Consider the following 22,966-nt stretch of genomic DNA (forward strand, 5'->3'; position numbering starts at 1 on the left):
TTTGGAGAAATGTCATCATTGAATATTGTAAGAGCTTTCATTGTTTGTTTTATATGCCCCCTTTATTTCTCACAGTACTGACTTGGTGTACAGGGAGAATCCAGTAAGAATTGCCATGTTCTGTTGCTGTAAATTTTAAAAGTGCTGAACAAATAGTTATATTGACTACATCCAGCCTAGTTCGAAATTACAGATTGCCTCTTATCTGCTCGTCATCCCCTTATGCCATAGTGTGTACATCTCAATCGTCACATTTGTTTAAGCAAGTCAGCCATGTTTGTTTAAAAGGCAGTAAATGAGGCTGAATTAACTGTTTCGCTGCCAGACACAGCTCTGCTGATAGCCAGGTGTAGCAGTGGTAAGGTGTTGGGACTCTGCTGTTGGGACAGATTTATGTAGGCCCTAACAGTTTGTGGTCACCATTATAGTCCAATTATTGTGTTGTTGTGTAGTGGCTTTGCTGGCATGTATCTACATTTTTATTTTATTTTGCCACACCGGGATTTACATGCTAAAATCGCTATTGCTAACAGGTGTATACAATAGAGCACACAGCCATGCAATCTCCATAGACAAACATTGGCAGTAGAATGGCCTTACTGAAGAGCTCAGTGACTTTCAACGTTGCACAGTTATAGGCTGCCACCTTTTCAACAAGTTAGTTTGTCTAGGAGCAACGTTGGCTCAGCCTCGAAGTGGTAGGCCACACAAGCTCACAGAACGTAAGCGCCGAGTGTGAAGCGTGAAGCACTTAAAAATCATCTGTCCTCGGTTTCAACACTCACTACCGAGTTCCAAACTACCTCATTCACAATTGACAGTGATGATGGCCTATTTTGAAATTAGGTATGCTTAGCTTGGTGTTTGAGGGTATTCAACTGGAGGATGCATTTTATGCATATTCTATAATGACAGGCTATTCAATAATAGGCTACATCTGTTGGTATAACTTTTTGATTGAGGATGTTAATTTAAAAATAAATTGCGCTCCCTCACCTACAAAAACAGCACTACACCACTGGTTATCAGAGCAGCGCAGCTGGAGTGGCAATTATGAGCTGATCTGGAGTCAGTGCTGATCACTGTTTCATTATCTCTCCACACCGTGTGTAGCTTACTGAGGACTAGATCACTGATAATGACTTCATCCTCACTGTGTGTGCGTTTAAGGTTTATAAAAAACACATTGTTGCAGTTCAGTGCCTAAAAAAATCACTCAATGCTTTTTTTTATAATGGAATAAAACCTCCCTTAACATCATAGCTGCTTTGTGTGTTTCCTAAACTGCAATGTTATCAAGTTGTCTAATATTGTGGTTATTTCATCATCAGTATGAGGTATGCCCTCAGTGGAGTGGTGCCAGACCTATGGCTCCATTCAGTCTGTATCGCTGAAGTGTTACAGATTGCGTAATAGAAATGTAAAGGTATTATGTGATCTAGCGGACATATGCAGGGTTTAATGTGAATGCAGTCTCCTCTAACGCGGGAACATTGTCTATGAATTTCAATTGGGCTTTAGCTCAATGTATTGAATAGAGGCTCTAGATGATTTTGGCAGTAACAAGCAATCTTCTCTATGACTGTCATCCACATACCACTCAGTGTCAATAAATGAGGACATGTGAAACAGTGGTCCCTATTATTTTTTACTTTGACGTGACTAATGCTTTGATGGTGTTCTTGTGACCCAAAAATATAATTGTTTCTGCTCAGGATCCAAAATAAAACCCAGCTCACCCTTGAGGAACACTGATGGCCAGAAGGGTGGATGAACCTTAACCAACAGGGGGTGCTAACAACTCACCATATCGAGAACTGCGTTATTTATAAGGAGGAAAGTTAATATTCTGTTACACCTGTCACCAGGTAGGACTTCTGCGAATCCAATGAAGTTCCAGAATAATAAAAACATTGATGCACATGAACTTTAAAAGACGTGTTGCAGCATGAATTTCTATTGATTGCACATTGTTGGACACATTCATAGTCTTGTGGTAATTGAGAGGAACTGTTTTGGCATGCCAATACGTGTAGGTTGATCGACATACCTTGACTGATTTGATTGCATGACCTTGACATAATTGGGGCTTTACATTAACCTCTCTATATTGTTTGGATTGCAACCGACCTCTCAAAATATATTTTTCAACGGTTTGCTTATAACAGTGAGGTGAGGGTGAGTTAAAATTGGTCAATGCGACAAGAGCACACTGCGCTCATATCACCCATTTAGTCAGTCTCTCACTCTGACTGCGTCCATCACTGGAATGGCAGCAGGTTCTCGTCACTCTCCCCGCTCGTTTTGATGAAATCATACAGACAAACAAATGGTGATGACGCAGGGTGTTATGTAGGCTAAATATGTCATTATTGCTTGACTATAGCTAATGAGTACACACAGAGCTCTTGGGACAGGTAGTCTAGATGTCGCAATTGAATAGGAAAGAGCAAGAGAATCATTAATTGTATGACCATTGTTTTAGGAGCAAGTAAGTACACAGGCGTTGCATCATATTAATGGTGTAGTATAATTAATCATATGTGAAACCTTAATTGCCACTCAAGGTATTGCTATTGATAGGGAGCCATCCTTCATCAATCCCTTAGCTTTAGGAACACAACCAGTTGTGCGTCAGCCTTGCGCTTTAAGGAAGTGTAAATGCAGCATTCTGTCTCCATGGGAGCCTCCTTTGAGGATTCTGTGTCCAGGAGGAAAAATTGAAATATTAATTTGGTCGACACGTCAATGTGCATTTTGTGTGATAGGTTACATCATTCGTGGTTCCATTTCAGGTATTTGACCTCTAAATAGTAGCTCATTACACAAAACCTGGGCACGACTGTCATGATTAACACGCACATAAACGATAAAAGATGACAAAAGCATACACATCCAATCACGCACGTACGCACACACACAAGGAACGCGCACCATACCGACAGACACGCCAGTGAACAGGGGAGATACATTCATTTGATGCCTATGCAGCAGTTGGTCGCTTGTCTCTGTTTTTGGATCGTTTCATCTAAATTATCAGCTGTGCCTTCTTACGTCGTTAAGAGCAGAATATGCTCATTCTGGAGCACGTGGAAATCTATCTGTAGATACGGGGCTGCTGAGTTAGCGTGCCTCTCCAAGGCTTTGGTGAGCGCAAGGAGTCAGTCGTATTGGTGCATCGGCTGGAGACGAGTAAGAGGTGCGGATAGAATAACTGTACAGCCTGGAGATCCGTAAGAAAAGCAATAATGGGCTCGTTAATGTTGACCTAATTCAAACAGTGAGTGAGATTATGTCCCTGTGGAAATTCCGAGGACGGACTTTGCGCTCCCTCCTAGGGGACGAGGGCGCGGGGGGTTGTTCCCCAGAAGATTAGCATACGTTTCTCCCTATGGAATGCGGAGACGTTGCGAAAACCCCCTCCCCGGTATTGAATCTTGGAGTGATTTGATTTTTCTTAGGACTATTAAACGAAATAAACTCAAGTGACGTTATTTGTGTTTCGATGTGAGAGAGATTGGATAACAGCAAACATAACCATCAATGAATTTAAAAACATTGACGACAGATGACTGTTTCGATCTTTCTTTACCTAATTATAAGGTTTAGTAAAATCTACATTTTTGGGCTGCAGCAAGCAAAAAGTGTTCAACGTAAAAATAACTGTTGGCTTTGATCTGTGTCGGAACAGCAGCAGCAGCAATATTTCCTGGAAACAAGACCGCTGCTAGGCTAATCTTTGTTGAGTTGCAAATTGGTTTGGTCGCTGTCCATGGTGCTGATGTTCCAGGAATGGTGGAGACGCTAAGTATCGCTGTTATCGGAGCTCCCGGAGTCGGGAAAACTTCCATAATCCGTCAATTTATTTATAATGACTTCTCAGAGGTTTACACTCCAACCCGAACCAGGTATGTGTACAGACCCTCTGTCATTTTGAACGGTAACATGTACGACCTGAAGATTTTGGATGTCCCGCCAATTTCGTCATTCCCCTCAAGCTCGAGCCAGGTAAGATAGAAAGTGACTTTCTATTTGGGTTTTCCACTTATAAGAAAGATACTAGCATTCTCTTATTGGGCTCAAAATATATCCTAGGCTTTAATGGTATAATTTCGAGATGTGGTAAGTGTTTGCCTCATTGTCTTTAACTTACCTTTAGGTTATCAGCAGAACCTATTTGGCCTCTCGCTAATAGTTAGAGCCCTGGAAAATTACCATCGCGCGCTTCTTCAAAAGACATCCGTTGCATTTTTTTCTTAATCAGATGCCCCTTAGAGCAGTAGTTTCTATGGAGACCTGATGTATTACTTCAGTGGTAAGCCTAGGCTATAGGCTACTTTATGTATTTGGTGTTTTAAAACACAAGCAGGCAAGCACACACACTCTCTCTCTCTCTCTCTGGGCTCCTCACTGCATTATATTGCCACCCTCAGGCAAAAGGAGGGATGTTTATGTCATGTTGAATTGATCCATATGTTCTGCCTCTATGACTCCATAAGTAAGTCATTTGGCTATTTGCTCCTAGACCCACTACCAGAGGACACTCAGCTGCCCTGCCTCAGGGCACCTGAACCTGGCTGGGGTGATGGAGACTGTCTGCCTGGCTGAGGGGAGTGATGTGTGCTCTTATCAGAGGAGGGAACTGGAAGCACATGTGCTTTGACTTTGTTAGAGCTGGCACACAGATTCACAGCCCATCAAGTAGCATTCTAGTGTTTGGAGTGGCAGTAAGTGCTACAATTCCACATTGAATCATAAACTCTGAATCGATGGCAAATGGTTGAACTTACTGCTGCTAAAAACACAGCAGGCTCCAACATAATGACCTATGCATTAAATGAGTAAAAACCAAAATGGAGATTCTCTTAGTGACCTACAGTAAGCTGTATCTCGATAGACATGCCCTGGCAAGAGCAGCTAATGTCAGATGAAACACCATCCAGTAGTTGCAGCTTTTTCCACTGGCAGCCAGTGGTTTGATCAATTCAATCTATTTTCTCAAAGCTGTTCTACTTTCAGACAGCACTTGCACCAGTCTCCTGCTCTCTCTGTATCTCCTTGTCCTCACCTTAAGTGAGTGACAGACACACATGCATATATTAGTGTGTGTGTGCATACATGCTTGTATTCATGCTTAAGGGTGTTTCTGAATGTCCAATGACACCTTCACACACCAATCTTGACCTCCTCACCGGTCCACAGGAAGCATGTCTGTTGTTCCCTCCCTGGACCTGGCTGCTGGGGCTCCAGATGGGGTTCTCCAAGGTTACTATGGAGTTGGCTGGGAGAGCTGGCTGGGAGAGCTGGCTGGGACTGGCGTGAAACACAGATATTACTGATAGTTGCCAGGCTTTTGTCACTGGCCGAGGGAACGCGTTGCGGCCTTTCGGCTCCATTGCAACAACTGTATTTTTTGGACAGGTGTGGTGCCACTGAGAAATTGAGATCAGGCCAAGGAGGAGAGATCAGGCCATGCAGCCAAACAGAAAGCCCTCTGAATTCAAAGTGGGCATGCACTGTGCTTCCTGTAAACAGAAGATCCAACACACTGAAGAGTAGACAGCCTCAACCCAGCCAGGCACCGCCAGACAGAGCCAGCAGGAATGTAGGGGAGAATTCAGGATTCTAGCCATTTACAGGAGAGAGAAAGAAAAGAGGAGAATATGACAACTGTCTCTTAGTATGTGTTAAAAGGTCTGCAGTGTGCTTCATTGTCTCCAATCTGTGGAGCAGAGCACCTCAACACAATCAATCTGATTTTCTTTGCTTTTTCTTCAGCTAAATGCCTCTTAGCCATCATTAGAGCAGTCTGGCAAGTGCAAACAGCAGGAAGAAGACAGGATGGATCACATTATAGAGTCTGCAAGGTGTGTTTGTGTCTGTGTACAGTACAGTACATCCCCAGACACCTCGTCATATAAAAAAGTGTAAATTGCACACCTGTTCTCTGATTCCTACATATATAATGCTGCATGAGCATTGTGCTTTCCTTTCACATGTTACAGCACCATGATTCATTATGTCTGCATATAGATTAGTTATATCTTTCAACAGTTGAATACTTAAATGGAGAATTTCTGGCCTTGGTTGAATGGTAGGAATATGTACATAACAGCCTCAACCTCTTCAGACAGCAGTTTAAGATATCGGCATACAGTATCTAACCAACACCTCTACTTAGGTACATTTATGTAATTTAGCAGATGCTCTGTTCCAGAGCAACTTACAGTAGTGAGTGCATACATTTTCATATTTTTCATACTGGTCCACCCGTGGGAATCAAACCCACAACCCTTGCGTTGCAAGCACCATGCTCTACCACTGAGCCAAACAGGACCAGGGAATCATTAGTTGAGTGCAACAAGAGCACTGCTATCATGCAGATTTGTCATGGTTAATTTCCTCAGGAATGGCTCTGAGAGCAGAAGCCTTAGTATCTCTTACTCTTGTCCTCTGTGTTCTGTTCTGTAGCCCAGCCTCTGAACCACGCTATCTGGTCTTCCTTTACTGGCTGTGACAGGGGTGGTGAGGCATTCCTGCTCTCCACTCCGAGCGAGCGCTCTCCTCTTTTACTTCCATATTTAATGAGCCAGGAGGCCCATGGTGGTCTGCAGAGGGGAGGCTGTCTGGACCAACATCACAGGACAGAGCGCTCTGGAACAAGAACAGACCCAGGGACCCGATTTGAGATTTACTCTCATTTTATTTGGAAATGATTGGATTAAAGCACAGTGCCCTGCTGAAGGCCTTGAGGGAATAGAGAGACTAATAGAGAGGAGAGTGGAGCTGCTGCAGCCTATTAGATAGGTTAGAAAGAGTCTAATGGCCACCATAGAAATCCAGATTCACTAAATGCGGTTCCTCTTCCCCCACATGGTACCTGGGGAGGAAGATGGTGAATAAAGTGATGTGCGTCAGTATGTCTCCATGTTTATGGAAGGTGCCCAGGTTTATGTTAGGTAAGTGCATGCAATAAAGGACGTAGTACTTGTACTTTGGCTCTGGTCCATCATTTAGACTCAGGATGTTTACCTGTTTAGGTCTCTTTAGGCAGGCAGGGCAGACGACACTTCATTATTTAACTTTGGGGATGGTAACAATCATTGATGTTCTGGCGGGGCTGCTGTCTGTTTTAATTTGTTGCTGTTTGCATTCCCAGAGCATCTGTCACAGTTTATCGATAGGATGTGATGACAGATGGACTTAAGCCTTACAGTGGATCCCATTCAGATTTATTCATCTTCTGATATTGTATCATATCACCATGACTTCCACACATAATGCTCTCTCGCTCTATCACTCTCTCGTCTCGCTCTCGTATCTCTCTCTCTCTGTTTCTATTTGCTTCTCTCTCTCCTACTATGATAATGTATACTAATTTTATTAGATACATCATCCCGTTCGCTCCTACAGACAGTGAGTTTGCTATATAAAGCAGGCAGACAGGCATCGAGGCATTAAATTACTGTTTGCAACTTTGAGTGTGGTATGATCGTCTTTGCTAGGCGCGTCGGTTCCAGTATCTCAGAAACGTCCAGCCTCCTGGGATTTTCACGCACGACAGTGTCTAGGGTTTACAGAGAATGGTGTGACAAACAAAAAACTCCAGCCACCCTAGCCATAGATTGTTCTCTCTGCTACTGCGTGGCAAGTGGGTATTGGAGCACCAAGTCCTTGTCAAAAAGGCATCTTAACAGCTTCTACCTCCAAGCCATAAGACTCCTGAACAGCTAATCAAATGGCAACCCGGAATGGCAAATAACAGCAGAACACAACTGGTGTGCAGAACGGCCTCTACAAAATGCACAACCCATCCTGGTCACGGATGGGCTATTGCAGCAGATGACCCCCCAGGTTCAACTCCTATCAGCTAAAAACAAGAAGAAGCGGCTCCAGTGGGAACTCGATCACCAACACTGGACAAATTGAGGAGTGGAAATACATTGCCTTATCCGACCCGGTACTAGATGCGTGTACCTAATAAACTGGCAACTGAGTGTATATAGAGTACAATGTATCTATTTTACTGTTCGTTACATCAGATGAATCAGAAATGTTGTCTTTCTTCTGGATACGCTCTCTTGGCCCTTTGTCAGCCTCTGCAGATAGGCTCTGTCACACAGACTAGCAGAGCAGGTGATGTGTGTGTATTAAAAGGCCGGCACTATCATCAGAGTACGGCAGCTGGAGGAGACAACAGATCAATGCCATCTTAAACCCTAATAAACCCCGCAAACACTCACAGATGTAATGTGGGTCTGTCTCCCTTGTGAACAGTACCTCAATGAGTCCTGAGAAGCTCAATCCCAAAGGGACAGAATAGTGTCTGAGGTATGTCTTCAGGTATAACCCTTCATGACCATGCTCTCTTCTCTCTGGATGAGCTGTGATTGGACACCATTACTGTCTTTGGGAGCAGTGGGATGCCAGCTCCCTCACATCCTGGTACAAAAGTGACCAAGGACCTGGGTTGTCAGGGAAACCTGCTCTGTTTGGCACTTGAAGGGAGCAGGCTAAGCTGCGAGTTTTAATAGTTTTCAAAGAGCCAACTGGAGAACACATAAACACACACTTGTGCACGCACACACAAACGCACACTCTCACGCACAATTTCCATGTGTGGTTACTTTATATAGCTCCTTTCCACGTCCTCTTTTCTCTCTTTCTCTGTTGTTCTCTTCTCTGTCCTACAGGTGTGAGAAGGTGGAATAGTGAGTTTACAAGCCGCAGTGTTGCCATCGTTTCTGTGTACAGAGCTCCACCTCCACATAAAAAATAGTACTTGGATGACAAAGAGATATGAGCCGAGGATGCAACCTCTATTTTTAGCCCACAGAGATATGGGGGTGCATTTAACACACCTACTGTAGATAGTGAGGGATGTGATCATGTGTACTGCTTAAACAGTAAAGAGAGTTAATAATCTGGAAATAGGAATTGATGGATAGAAAATGGGGGGGCAGAAAAAACTGAGGCAGAAAGAGGAGAGATGGTAGAGGAATGCTGATGATCTGTCTTCTATGGTCACTACCCCCCTAATTTCCCTGGAAAACTATTGAATAAACCCACAGGGAGAAAAGGCAATAACAGCAAAAATATATAGAACTGAATCTCCCTACGTACATTCTTTTCAACCATTATGTATTTTGTTGTCCTCCCTTCTCTTCCTCCTCACTCTCTCCCACCTTTGTGTGTAATGATCTCGGTGCCACATTGCTTGCCTCCGTGGCTGATCGCCCTCATTATGTTTCAGACCTACTGTATGTGTGAGACTCTCCCTCCCTCCCTCTCTCACACACACACAAACGCAGTGATGCCGAAAATCCCTCCAAATTAAATAAAGGCTATTATTCCTTGTCGACATGGGTATGTTACCATTGTCATCATTACAGCTCACATTGATCCCTATCTCCTCTCAGATTCTGCCCCATTACAGCATCCGATTCCCCAACAAAATTACTTACTGACAAGCTCCCTGTTTAGACTTTTATCTACAGAATAAATACATTTAGATTACTCCTCCAGTGTTGTCCTGTTGATTCTCATTACTGCAATGACATTCAGCTCTTCTTGCCGTATTGATTTCTCACTCTGTTCAGAATGCTGGTGTTGGAGGTGAGTGAAGGAGAATGCTTGTGCCCTCTGCCACCTCGCCCACTCCTCCACCCACTGCCTGTCAGCCTGGTGGGGCTCAGGCCAGGGCTTATGTTCACACCCTGTTGGTCCTTCCATCGCTCTACCCTTCCCTCCCACTTCCTTCCTGTCCATCCACCTGCTGCTCTTTAATCTCTCCGCTTCTCTCTCTCTCGGTTTTCTCCTTCCATCCATCCCTCCCCAATCACTCTCTTGACTTTCTCTCTCCCTCCCCCTCTTTCTCCTCCTTCTCCCTCCCCCAGCTAACAGAACCACTTTTAGATTAAACTCAAGCAGGTAGAGCTGGTGACATAGAGAGAGAGAGTGAAATTGCGTAGAGTGAAATACACTACCGTTCAAAAGTTTGGGGTCACTTAGAAATGTCCTTGTTTTTGAAAGAAAAGCACATTTTTTGTCCATTAAAATAACATCAAATTGATCAGAAATATAATGTAGACATTGTTAATGTTGTAAATTACTTTTGTTGCTTGAAACAGATGATTTTTTATGGAATATCTACATAGGCATACAGAGGCCCATTATCAGCAACCATCACTCATGTGTTCAAATGGCACGTTGTGTTAGCTAAGTTTATAATTTTAAAAGGCTAATTGATCATTAGAAAACCCTTTTGCAATTGGGTTAAAGAAGCAATAAAACTGGCCTTTACACTGGTTGAGTATCTGGGGCATCAGCATTTGTGGGTTCGATTACAGGCTCAAAATGGCCAGAAACAAAGAACTTTCTTCTGACACTCATCATTCTATTCTTGTTCTGACAAATCAAGGCTATTCCATGCGAGAAATTGCTAAGAAACTGAAGATCTCATACAACGCTGTGTACAACTCCCTTCACAGAACAGAGCAAACTGGCTCTAATAGAAGAGAAGAGGAGTGGGAGGCCCCGGTGCACAACTGAGAAAGAGGACAAGTACAGTGGGGCAAAAAAGTATTTAGTCAGCCACCAATTGTGCAAGTTCTCCCACTTAAAAATACAAGAGAGGCCTGTAATTTTCATCATAGGTACACTTCAACTATGACAGAGAAAATGGAGAAAAAAAAATCCAGAAAATCACATTGTAGGATTTTTAATGAATTTATTTGCAAATTATGGTGGAAAATAAGTATTTGGTCAATAACAAAAGTTTATCTCAATCCTTTGTTGTATACCCTTTGTTGGCAATGACAGAGGTCAAATGTTTTCTGTAAGTCTTCACAAGGTTTTCACACACTATTGCTGGTATTTTGGCCCATTCCTCCATGCAGATCTCCTCTAGAGCAGTGATGTTTTGGGGCTGTTGCTGGGCAACATGGACTTCCAACTCCCTCCAAAGATTTTCTATGGGGTTGAGATCTGGAGACTGGCTAGGCCACTCCAGGACCTTGAAATGCTTCTTACGAAGCCACTCCTTCGTTGCCCGGGCGGTGTGTTTGGGATCATTGTCATGCTGAAAGACCCAGCCACGTTTCATCTTCAATACCCTTGCTGATGGAAAAATCAAATCAAATCAAATCAAATTTTATTTGTCACATACACATGGTTAGCAGATGTTAATGCGAGTGTAGCGAAATGCTTGTGCTTCTAGTTCCGACAATGCAGTAATAACGAACAAGTAATCTAACTAACAATTCAAAAAAAAAAAAATACTGTCTTATACACAGTGTAAGGGGATAAAGAATATGTACATAAGGATATATGAATGAGTGAAGGTACAGAGCAGCATAGGCAAGATACAGTAGATGATATCGAGTACAGTATATACATATGAGATGAGTATGTAAACCAAGTGGCATAGTTAAAGTGGCTAGTGATACATGTATTACATAAGGATGCAGTCGATGATATAGAGTACAGTATCTACGTATGCATATGAGATGAATAATGTAGGGTAAGTAACATTATATAAGGTAGCATTGTTTAAAGTGGCTAGTGATATATTTACATAATTTCCCATCAATTCCCATGATTAAAGTGGCTGGAGTAGAGTCAGTGTCATTGACAGTGTGTTGGCAGTAGCCACTCAATGTTAGTGGTGGCTGTTTAACAGTCTGATGGCCTTGAGATAGAAGCTGTTTTTCAGTCTCTCGGTCCCAGCTTTGATGCACCTGTACTGACCTCGCCTTCTGGATGACAGCGGGGTGAACAGGCAGTGGCTCGGGTGGTTGATGTCCTTGATGATCTTTATGGCCTTCCGGTAGCATCGGGTGGTGTAGGTGTCCTGGAGGGCAGGTAGTTTGCCCCCGGTGATGCGTTGTGCAGACCTCACTACCCTCTGGAGAGCCTTACGGTTGAGGGCGGTGCAGTTGCCATACCAGGCGGTGATACAGCCCGCCAGGATGCTCTCGATTGTGCATCTGTAGAAGTTTGTGAGTGCTTTTGGTGACAAGCCGAATTTCTTCAGCCTCCTGAGGTTGAAGAGGCGCTGCTGCGCCTTCCTCACGATGCTGTCTGTGTGAGTGGACCAATTCAGTTTGTCTGTGATGTGTATGCCGAGGAACTTAAAACTTGCTACCCTCTCCACTACTGTCCCATCGATGTGGATGGGGGGTGTTCCCTCTGCTGTTTCCTGAAGTCCACAATCATCTCCTTAGTTTTGTTGACGTTGAGTGTGAGGTTATTTTCCTGACACCACACTCCGAGGGCCCTCACCTCCTCCCTGTAGGCCGTCTCGTCGTTGTTGGTAATCAAGCCTACCACTGTTGTGTCGTCCGCAAACTTGATGATTGAGTTGGAGGCGTGCGTGGCCACGCAGTCGTGGGTGAACAGGGAGTACAGGAGAGGGCTCAGAACGCACCCTTGTGGGGCCCCAGTGTTGAGGATCAGCGGGGAGGAGATGTTGTTGCCTACCCTCACCACCTGGGGGCGGCCCGTCAGGAAGTCCAGTACCCAGTTGCACAGGGCGGGGTCGAGACCCAGGGTCTCAAGCTTGATGACGAGCTTGGAGGGTACTATGGTGTTGAATGCCGAGCTGTAGTCGATGAACAGCATTCTCACATAGGTATTCCTCTTGTCCAGATGGGTTAGGGCAGTGTGCAGTGTGGTTGAGATTGCATCGTCTGTGGACCTATTTGGGCGGTAAGCAAATTGGAGTGGGTCAAGGGTGTCAGGTAGGGTGGAGGTGATATGGTCCTTGACTAGTCTCTCAAAGCACTTCATGATGACGGATGTGAGTGCTACGGGCGGTAGTAGTTTAGCTCAGTTACCTTAGCTTTCTTGGGAACAGGAACAATGGTGGCCCTCTTGAAGCATGTGGGAACAGCAGACTGGTATAGGGATTGGTTGAATATGTCCGTAAACACACCGGCCAGCTGGTCTGCGCATGCTCTGAGGGCGCGGCTGGGGATGCCGTCTGGGCCTGCAGCCTTGCGAGGGTTAACACGTTTAAATGTCTTACTCACTTCGGCTGCAGTGAAGGAGAGACCGCATGTTTTCGTTGCAGGCCGTGTCAGTGGCACTGTATTGTCCCCAAAGTGGGCAAAAAAGTTATTTAGTCTGCCTGGGAGCAAGACATCCTGGTCCGTGACTGGGCTGGGTTTCTTCCTGTAGTCCGTGATTGACTGTAGACCCTGCCACATGCCTCTTGTGTCTGAGCCGTTGAATTGAGATTCTACTTTGTCTCTGTACTGGCGCTTAGCTTGTTTGATAGCCTTGCGGAGGGAATAGCTGCACTGTTTGTATTCAGTCATGTTACCAGACGCCTTGCCCTGATTAAAAGCAGTGGTTCGCGCCTTCAGTTCCACACGAATGCTGCCATCAATCCACGGTTTCTGGTTAGGGAATGTTTTAATCGTTGCTATGGGAACGACATCTTCAACGCACGTTCTAATGAACTCGCACACCGAATCAGCGTATTCGCCAATGTTGTTGTCTGACGCAATACGAAACATCTCCCAGTCCACGTGATGGAAGCAGTCTTGGAGTGTGGAGTCAGCTTGGTCGGACCAGCGTTGGACAGACCTCAGCGTGGGAGCTTCTTGTTTTAGTTTCTGTCTGTAGGCAGGGATCAACAAAATGGAGTCGTGGTCAGCTTTTCCGAAAGGGGGGCGGGGCAGGGCCTTATATGCGTCGCGGAAGTTAGAGTAACAATGATCCAGGGTCTTTCCACCCCTGGTTGCGCAATCAATATGCTGATAAAATTTAGGGAGTCTTGTTTTCAGATTAGCCTTGTTAAAATCCCCAGCTACAATGAATGCAGCCTCCGGATAAATCGTTTCCAGTTTGCAGAGAGTTAAATAAAGTTCGTTCAGAGCCATCGATGTGTCTGCTTGGGGGGGGATATATACGGCTGTGAATTCTCTTGGTAGATAATGCGGTCTACATTTGATTGTGAGGAATTCTAAATCAGGTGAACAGAAGGTTTTGAGTTCCTGTATGTTTCTTTCATCACACCATGTCACGTTGGCCATAAGGCATACGCCCCCGCCCCTCTTCTTACCAGAAAGATGTTCGTTTCTGTCGGCGCGATGCGTGGAGAAACCCGCTGGCTGCACCGCTTCGTATTGCGTCTCTCCAGTTAGCCATGTTTCCGTGAAGCAAAGAACGTTACAGTCTCTGATGTCCCTCTGGAATGCTACCCTTGCTCGGATTTCATCAACCTTGTTGTCAAGAGACTGGACATTGGCAAGAAGAATGCTAGGGAGTGGTGCACGATGTGCCCGTCTCCGGAGTCTGACCAGAAGACCGCTTCGTTTCCCTCTTTTTCTGAGTCGTTTTTTTGGGTCGCTGCATGTAATCCACTCCGTTACACTGGCTGTAAGGCAGAACACAGGATCCGCATCGCGAAAAACATATTCTTGGTCGTACTGATGGTGAGTTGACGCTGATCTTATATTCAGTAGTTCTTCTCGGCTGTATGTAATGAAACCTAAGATGACCTGGGGTACTAGTGTAAGAAATAACACGTAAAAAAAACAAAAAACTGCATAGTTTCCTAGGAACGCGAAGCGAGGCGGCCATCTCTGTCGGCGCCGGAAGGCTTACAAGGTTTTCACTTAAAATCTCACGATACATGACCCCATTCATTCTTTCCTTTACACGGATCAGTCGTCCTGGTCCCTTTGCAGAAAAACACCCCCAAAGCATTAGGTTTCCACCCCCATGCTTCACAGTAGGTATAGTGTTCTTTGGATGTAACTCAGCATTCTTCGTCCTCCAAACACGACGAGTTGAGTTTTTACCAAAAAGTTCTATTTTGGTTTCATCTGACCATATGACATTCTCCCAATCTTCTTCTGGATCATCCAAATGCTCTCTAGCAAACTTCAGATGGGCCTGGACATGTACTGGCTTAAGCAGGGGGACACATCTGGCACTGCAGGATTTGAATCCCTGGCGGCGTAGTGTGTTACTGATGGTAGGCTTTGTTACTTTGGTCCCAGCTCTCTGCAGGTCATTCACTAGGTCCCCCCGTGTGGTTCTGGGATTTTTGCTCACCGTTCTTGTGATCATTTTGACCCCACGGGGTGAGATCTTGCGTGGAGCCCCAGATCGAGGGAGATTATCAGTGGTCTTGTATGTCTTACATTTCCTAATAATTGCTCCCACAGTTGATTTCTTCAAACCAAGCGGCTTACCTATTGCAGATTCAGTCTTCCCAGCCTGGTGCATGTCTACAATTTTGTTTCTGGTGTCCTTTGACAGCTTTGACACCTCCCACTCCTCTTCTATTCCGGTTAGAGCCAGTTTGCTCTGTTCTGTGAAGGGAGTTGTACACAGCGTTGTTTGAGAAACAGACGCCTCACATGTCCTCAACTGGCAGCTTCATGAAATAGTATTCACAAAACATCAGTCTCAACGTCAACAGTGAAGAGGCGACTCCGGGATGCTGGCCTTCTAGGCAGAGTTTTGAACTGTAGTGTTGGCCTTTAAGACAACTTTGAGTCAGTCAGACTGAAGCCATAAAACATGTTGTCTGACTCGCGTTTAGTGCATAATGCAGGTCCAGTACAGTTCTCTGGGCTACACAAGGCTGAGGTCAGAAACAGAGAAACAGAGCACTGGCAGAGGGCCAGTCTCCTGTCAAGCGTAACACTTGGAACACATCAGTCCCACAGCGCTACACTGTTCAGCCCTGCTGTACGCAATGACGGGGGGGGGCAAACAGCTGACAGATGAATGGTAATGATTTGCTAACAATAATTAAAACACACACACACACTCTCTCGCTCTCGTCTCTTCAGTTTATATCTGATTCCCCACCAAAATGACTTATTGACAAGCTCCCTGTTTAGACTTATCTACAGAATAAATACATTTAGATTACTCCTCCAGTGTTGTCCTGTTGATTCTCATTACTGCAATGACATTCAGCTCTTCTTGCCGTATTGATTTCTCACTCTGTTCAGAATGCTGGTGTTGGAGGTGAGTGAAGGAGAATGCTTGTGCCCTCTGCCACCTCGCCCACTCCTCCACCCACTGCCTGTCAGCCTGGTGGGGCTCAGGCCAGGGCTTATGTTCACACCCTGTTGGTCCTTCCATCGCTCTACCCTTCCCTCCCACTTCCTTCCTGTCCATCCACCTGCTGCTCTTTAATCTCTCTGCTCCCTCCCTCCCTCCCTCCCTCCCTCCCTCCCTCCCTCCCTCCCTCCCTCCCTCCCTCCCTCCCCCTCCCTCCCTCCCTCCCTCCCTCCCTCCCCAATAACCCTCTTCCCTTTTTCTCTCCCTCCCCCAGCTAACAGAACTCCTTATAGATTCAGCTCACGTAGGTAGAGCTGATGACAGAGAGTGAGCGAGGGAAAGTGTGTGTGAGAGAAAATCAGAGAGCGGGAGGGAGGAGATTGGGTCACTGTGTCATGGCTGAAGCAATTACCCCAATGGCTGTAGCAAATCACTCCCATTGTGCTGTGTGTTTTAATTATTGTTAGCAAGTCATTACCATTCATCTGTCAGCTGTTTGCCCCCCCCGTCATTGCGTACAGCAGGGCTGAACAGTGTAGCGCTGTGGGACTGATGTGTTCCAAGTGTTACGCTTGACAGGAGACTGGCCCTCTGCCAGTGCTCTGTTTCTCTGTTTCTGACCTCAGCCTTGTGTAGCCCAGAGAACTGTACTGGACCTGCATTATCCACACTCCAGGTAGAGTCAGACAACGAATTCCTTCTTAACTGACTTTCCTAGTTAAATAAAGGTTCAATTCAAATTCAAATTACACCTGGGCTATCAATCTGACTGACTCAAAGTTGTCTTAAAAATCTATTTGACTCTATGCTATTTCAATTTCAACCGAAATGAAGAGGACAAAACTTCCTGACAGCTTTTGAATAATTGGATGTGATCTGTGGCTACCTCTGTTTCAGAAACCTGCTAAAAGAACTCCTGTCCTCACAAGCCTCACTGTTTTATGGGAGATATAGGAGCAGAATACATGCCATTTGAAGATGTTATATTGGGTCTTGAAATATAAATCATTTAAAATTCTGTTTCACTTGTCAAGTCAGTGACAAGTGAAACAATGTCTTCGATATCCTTCCTATTTTTGGATCTTTGTGTGTCTGTAGTGGGTGAGTGATGTCTGTCTCTCTCTCTCTCTCTGTCAGGAGTGGCTGGACCTACGCTGCAGAGGGGTGCGTAATGCCAACGCGTACATCCTGGTCTATGACATCTGCTGTGTGGAGAGCTTTGAGTACGTCAAGATGATCCGCCAGCAGATCATGGAGCACAGGTAAGGGTAAACCACAACACAGTGACAAATATGGACCAATTAGGTAAAACACCTGTGGAGAGACCCATAAATGGCCACAGAAGACCAGCAGTCATGTACTGTATGTAAAAGAGAAAAAGGACAAAAGACATCTGTCATTCCGACTGCAGGTCTCTGCACCTGCATTAATTTGCATATTGATAGGGTAATGAATGGCCCTCATTTGTTGAGCTCTAAAGAGGTTCACATCTTTGCAGCTCTGTGACGTGACCTGCCTTTAAACTGCAGTGCACCATCACTTTCACATGTACTAGTCTTTCCCCCCCTGAGCTGCAGGTGTGAAAAGCTAGATGACCTGCCAGGCTGTCCTGATCTGTCCTGGATAGTCTGACTGGCTGTCCTGATCTGTCTTGGATAGTCTGACTGGCTGTCCTGATCTGTCTTGGATAGTCTGACTGGCTGTCCTGATCTGTCCTGGATAGTCTGACTGTCTGTCTGGCTGACTGGATGACCTGCCAGGCTGTCCTGATCTGTCCTGGATAGTCTGACTGGCTGTCCTGATCTGTCCTGGATAGTCTGACTGTCTGTCTGGCTGACTGGATGACCTTCCAGGCTGTCCTGATCTGTCCTGGATAGTCTGACTGGCTGTCCTGATCTGTCTTGGATAGTCTGACTGGCTGTCCTGATCTGTCCTAGATAGTCTGACTGGCTGTCCTGATCTGTCCTGGATAGTCTGACTGGCTGTCCTGATCTGTCCTGGATAGTCTGACTGGCTGTCCTGATCTGTCCTGGATAGTCTGACTGGCTGTCTGGCTGACTGGATGACCTGCCAGGCTGTCCTGATCTGTCCTGGATAGTCTGACTGGCTGTCTTGATCTGTCCTGGATAGTCTGACTGGCTGTCCTGATCTGTCCTGGACAGTCTGACTGGCTAGCAAGCTGTCTGACTGTCTGTCTGGCTGACTGGATGACCTGCCAGGCTGCCCTGATCTGTCCTGGATAGTCTGACTGGCTAGCTAGCTGACTGGCTGTATTGCTGGTTGACTGGGTGACTGTCTGACTGTCTGTCTGGCTGACTGGATGACTGACTGGCTGACTAACTGTCTGGTTGATTGACATAGGGACATGGTGAGAGAGAGAGGGAAGATGGATGGATGAGTTTCCTGGTGAATAAATCGGAATAATGGAGTAGGGGACAAACCAGGTGCAGGTTATTGGGATTTGTGTGGGCTAGAAGGATGGGAGATGCCTGGGAGGAATTGCCCCTGTCTTTCTTCTGCTGCTTACTCAACCCACTCCAAAACAAACACGCACATACTGCACACTCTCTCACACCCGCAAACATTCTCCCTCACCCAGAATCCCTGCGCTGTCAGTTTTTTGGCTGTGTTTTCTTTCTGCCCAAAGCCCATAGCTGCCTTCCTTTGATGTAATGAAGACTGACAGCTCATACAAACACACACACATACTCTTCTAAACCGCTGCTCCAGAGACCTTCAGGCCTGGATGGGTATTTGAGAGGGTAGCAGATGCCTGTTTGGTGTTGGGATTAATGGGGTTGGTTTTATGTCACCCCACAGCCTCATTACAAATTTGAATTTCAATCTCTCAGTACAAGTAGCTAGTTCGGACTGTGTTTATATGGAAGTGTTAAGTTATGTCCACCAGAAGATATAATCACATCTCAATTAGATGCAGGTTAATCTTGGATATATAAATCCTGAAGTGAAATTGAGCATTTTTTGTAGGTCAAGGTGTTTCACTAGGGTCCATTTCCCTTTGTATTCTGATTTGGTTTTAAACATGGTCTTTTTATGAATCTGTTTGTGTTTAGGGGAGGGGTGTATTTATATTGTATTTATATGTATGTGTATGTCTGTGTTCTTTCTTGAATCATTGCATTTGCAACTCAACCTGCTAGCAGCGAATCTGAGTTTATTGTATACAATAGCGTTACAGTCGGCCTCACTTGAGTCATCACTGCTTTAGCCCGGCTCGCAGCCTGCCATACAGCTTCACAATCCAATGTGCTGTGAGAAACATTTCCCTCCACATTTAGTCTCTGTCAATACAGAGTGTGGAGGGAGGCCCCTAGGGCCCCAAAGCTCTGATCCACCCCCACACACCTCCAACACAATCAGAGGAATCAGAACACACACATCACATTGTTTTATAGTGGCATTTACACACACACACACACACACGCACACACACGCTGTGGCTGTGGGTAGAAAATACACAAGCCCCGACATGTACAGAAACACTCGTACTGCAGAATCCTCACACACAAACACCCATAGACCTCTCTGGAAGAAGAGGGGGAGGGGGAGAAGGATCACTTACTCACAGACCAGGAGACTCTTCATCAATGCAGTCACCTTTAAATCTGTATTTATACACAGGATGTGTGGAGAATAGGGATTATGTGACTGGGATTTCTTTGTAGCTGTTGGATCACATGTTTGTTAGCTAATCACATTGCAATTATTTTTCACCTTTATCCCTGTGCTCTCTCTCTCTGTTCCTTCCCCCCTCTTCTGTCTTCCCTCTCCATCCCTCTCCCTGTCCCTGTAGGGAGGGTAGCAGCAGTGAGGTTCCCATCCTTGTGGTGGGCAGTAAAAGAGACCTGCAGCGCCAGCGCTTCATGCCTCGCAGGGCCGTCTCTGTGCTGGTCAAGAAGACCTGGAAGTGTGGCTATGTGGAGTGCTCTGCCAAGTTCAACTGGCATGTGGTCCTGCTCTTCAAAGAGCTGCTGGGCATCGCTGTAGGGCGTGGCATGAAACAGAACCACACCCCTGGGATCCGCCTACAAGGGGCGCTGCAGAGGAACCGCTGTACTGTCATGTGACCCAGTGGACTCCCTCCGGTGTAGGGTGAAGTTGCCCCAGTTTTGCAGTTTTCCCACTAATGATAAAGGTTAGGATTGAGGGAAGGGAAGCTGACCCTAGATCTATAACTAGGGGAAACTTCACCCCGGAGCACTTCCTTCCCTCCTATGTCAGAGCCGTAGGAACCTCAGTCACACCTCAGGGGGAATTGTTATACAGAGAAGACTTCGATCTAAATGGCTGGAAAACACCCCGAGGCCTCCTGCTTTACTGAGCTCATTTTCATATGAGGTTTATCTGACTCGGATCCTGTAGCTACTAGGACTGACATTGGTCCCTGTACTAGACGTGCATCTTTATCACCTATCACAACACCCCAGTTCTGTCACAATGTTCCCATTGAGAGGAAGGAGGAAGAGGAGGAGGATGAAGAAGAAGTTTTGTCAATGGATTTTGAGGAGTAGAACATCTACTTCCACAGCTCTGGTCACAGGTCACCCAAACAATTAGCACCACACCACCAGCTGTGGCTCTGAGCTCCCCAGATTGCAAGGCAACAGCTCATACATGCTGATGGTTGTCTGCTGGGTTGAGAGCTTGTGGACTGTGTGCATCTAGTGGGAATAAGTATCATTACTGACACGACTAGGTATTCTCTCCATATTAGCTTAGTCTCATACATGTGAGTGGGAAGAATGCAACTTCTTTAAAAGTTTTCCTTTTTTTAAACTTGAGGCAGTGTGATGTGAGGTAGATAAATGCCCTGGCTGTCATACTTGAAATTGCATTATTCTAAGATCGATGCACCATAGGAAAGGCTAGGTTACAGGGGTTGTGTGGTAAATGTGGGTGAGTCAACAAGATGGATGGCTTACTCTTGGTTTAGTACATCCACTTCCTCTGTTAGGGGTAGCAGCACCAGAAACCACAGCTCTCCAAAATGCCCCCTAAACAGTAAACCAATTCATTTCTTGTTCAGGAATTGTCCTTGTACTCCAGGTAAACAAATATTCACTGATTGGAGGTGCTGGTACAAAATTATAGTGCTGTCACTCCCTCTTCTCATTTAAAGTCTATTGTTTAGAGGGGATGTGAGGTTATCTTGCATCAGAAAAACACTGCTGTCGCTATCATGATGAAGGACTTTAATCCTCCCTTCCTTCCGTCTTCCTCAGTCTGTGTGCTTCTGATGAATACATTATATCAATGGTGCTCTGGTGCCTGCAGGAAGCTAGAGGGGATGTCTGGCATAGATATTGAATGTGATGCAGGGATAGTAGGCAGGGGGTGTGGTTTTAAAATGCTTGTAAGGTTAAGCCCAGGTTGATGGGCAGGGTTAGTGAAACAGAAGGCCAATGGAAGGAGAATAGAAAGAAGTAGAGACTATATTATGGGCAATAAAGCTGCAGAGCACCTTGACCAGCACGACAAGTTGTATCCAACCACACACACCCTCTACAAGTGTAGAATGCCTCACATAGAATGTATTAAACCTCCCTGCTCTAGGATATACCCAGACCACCACACACAAGAGAGCATACACCCCCAGAGCATTCCAATATATTAGCATCCTACCAAACAAACAGAAGACTTTCTGGAAATATCAAAGCAGTGTCTGAATTGTGCAAGATATTTATATTGTTTGAGAATGTGGTAAACATGTGATTGCAGACACCCTGTGACAATGTTTGCACTGAAAATGAGTACCTGTATTGTACGTATGTATGTGCATCATTGATTTGCATGTTGTTGCTGCCAAGCCAGCAGGTCAGGGGTTAATTGCACTGGTGTGATTGTGTAGCTGTAATTTATTTACCTGTGTGTACTGTATATGGTTAATATTGGAGACTATCAAAAGCAGGTGAGGTGTGTGTGTGTGTGTGTGTGTGTGTGTGTGTGTGTGTGTGTGTGTGTGTGTGTGTATATGTGTGTGCGCGCACAGGCTTCATTTTACTGAAATGATAGTTAGACAGATTTCTTAAAGAGAAAGATTATGTAGCATCTGAGAGTAATGGTAATTTATCGAGTAACATGAATGGCCATCCATTTAAATTAGACTGTTTGTGTAAGTGTGTCATGTTCCAACATCAAGGGCTAAATTTTCTAACAGAAACATCACTTTTTTTTCAATAGTAGGTGTTAGCTGTTTTGTTTTTGACAATGGTCAAATTAAACGTGTTGCCCACAATAACCGGCCTTCTTGTCTCTTAGTCAGTATTTTTTTCATTCACTTCATTATTCATACACTAATAATAGTTCATTATGATTATCCCTCATCTCAATGACTCAGTTGTTGCCCAGAACACTGCCACTAGTGATACCACTCCTCATTCCCGGAGGTGATTCCACACGTCACGTAAATGTGGCAATGTCGCCACCGTGTGGAATAAAGGTGTTATAATATATTTAGTGAAATGTGCGTCTATTTTGGTAAATGCATAGGCCAGGGGACAGGATTTATCATGCAAATATTTCCCACGGTCAAAAACGATTGATTAAACTTGACTTAGAAACCAAAATATTTAAACACATTGTTCTTCATCTGCTAAATGTCAGCATCAGTGGAGACTAATTGTACATGTTGAGTGTAGAAAATAAGCCACAGTGGTCCCTGGAGTGAAATTCTAAGAAAATTCACACAACACAATTACTACTGATACTGAACATGTATGAACATGTACACACAGGTATATTTAGTGTCTGTAATGTTTCCAATATCTCAGCTATTTAGCAAAAAAATCCAGTTGTATCAGTATTTATCCAAGGAGATAGTCTTTGCTTTTTGATAGTTAATTTCGTATAGAAAATAAAACAATCGCAGAAGTAGTGAATCACATGCCTCCTGATGTTTCAGGAATTTCTGACACCA

At 45.0% G+C, this 22,966-nt stretch overlaps 1 protein-coding gene across 1 annotated transcript; it reads left to right on the forward strand.

The window, feature by feature from the left end:
- The first annotated feature begins 2,930 nt into the window (after positions 1-2,930).
- Positions 2,931-22,287, forward strand: rasl10a (RAS-like, family 10, member A). Its single transcript, XM_024417656.2, has 3 exons — positions 2,931-4,008; positions 17,167-17,291; positions 19,844-22,287. The coding sequence occupies exons 1-3, from the start codon at positions 3,793-3,795 to the stop codon at positions 20,115-20,117; spliced, it is 615 nt and encodes a 204-aa protein (XP_024273424.1). The 5' UTR covers positions 2,931-3,792; the 3' UTR covers positions 20,118-22,287.
- The last annotated feature ends 679 nt before the right edge of the window (positions 22,288-22,966 follow it).

Source organism: Oncorhynchus tshawytscha, linkage group LG12, assembly GCF_018296145.1.
Source record: "Oncorhynchus tshawytscha isolate Ot180627B linkage group LG12, Otsh_v2.0, whole genome shotgun sequence".
Taxonomy (NCBI): Eukaryota; Metazoa; Chordata; class Actinopteri; order Salmoniformes; family Salmonidae; genus Oncorhynchus; species Oncorhynchus tshawytscha.

Bases quoted from the DNA above. Each gene is read 5' to 3' on its own strand.
- rasl10a (XM_024417656.2), top strand. From the start codon at position 3,793: ATGGTGGAGACGCTAAGTATCGCTGTTATCGGAGCTCCCGGAGTCGGG. The intron at 4,009-17,166 runs GTAAGATAGAAA...TCTCTCTGTCAG, and splicing joins TCCCCTCAAGCTCGAGCCAG to GAGTGGCTGGACCTACGCTG. The intron at 17,292-19,843 runs GTAAGGGTAAAC...CTGTCCCTGTAG, and splicing joins CAGCAGATCATGGAGCACAG to GGAGGGTAGCAGCAGTGAGG.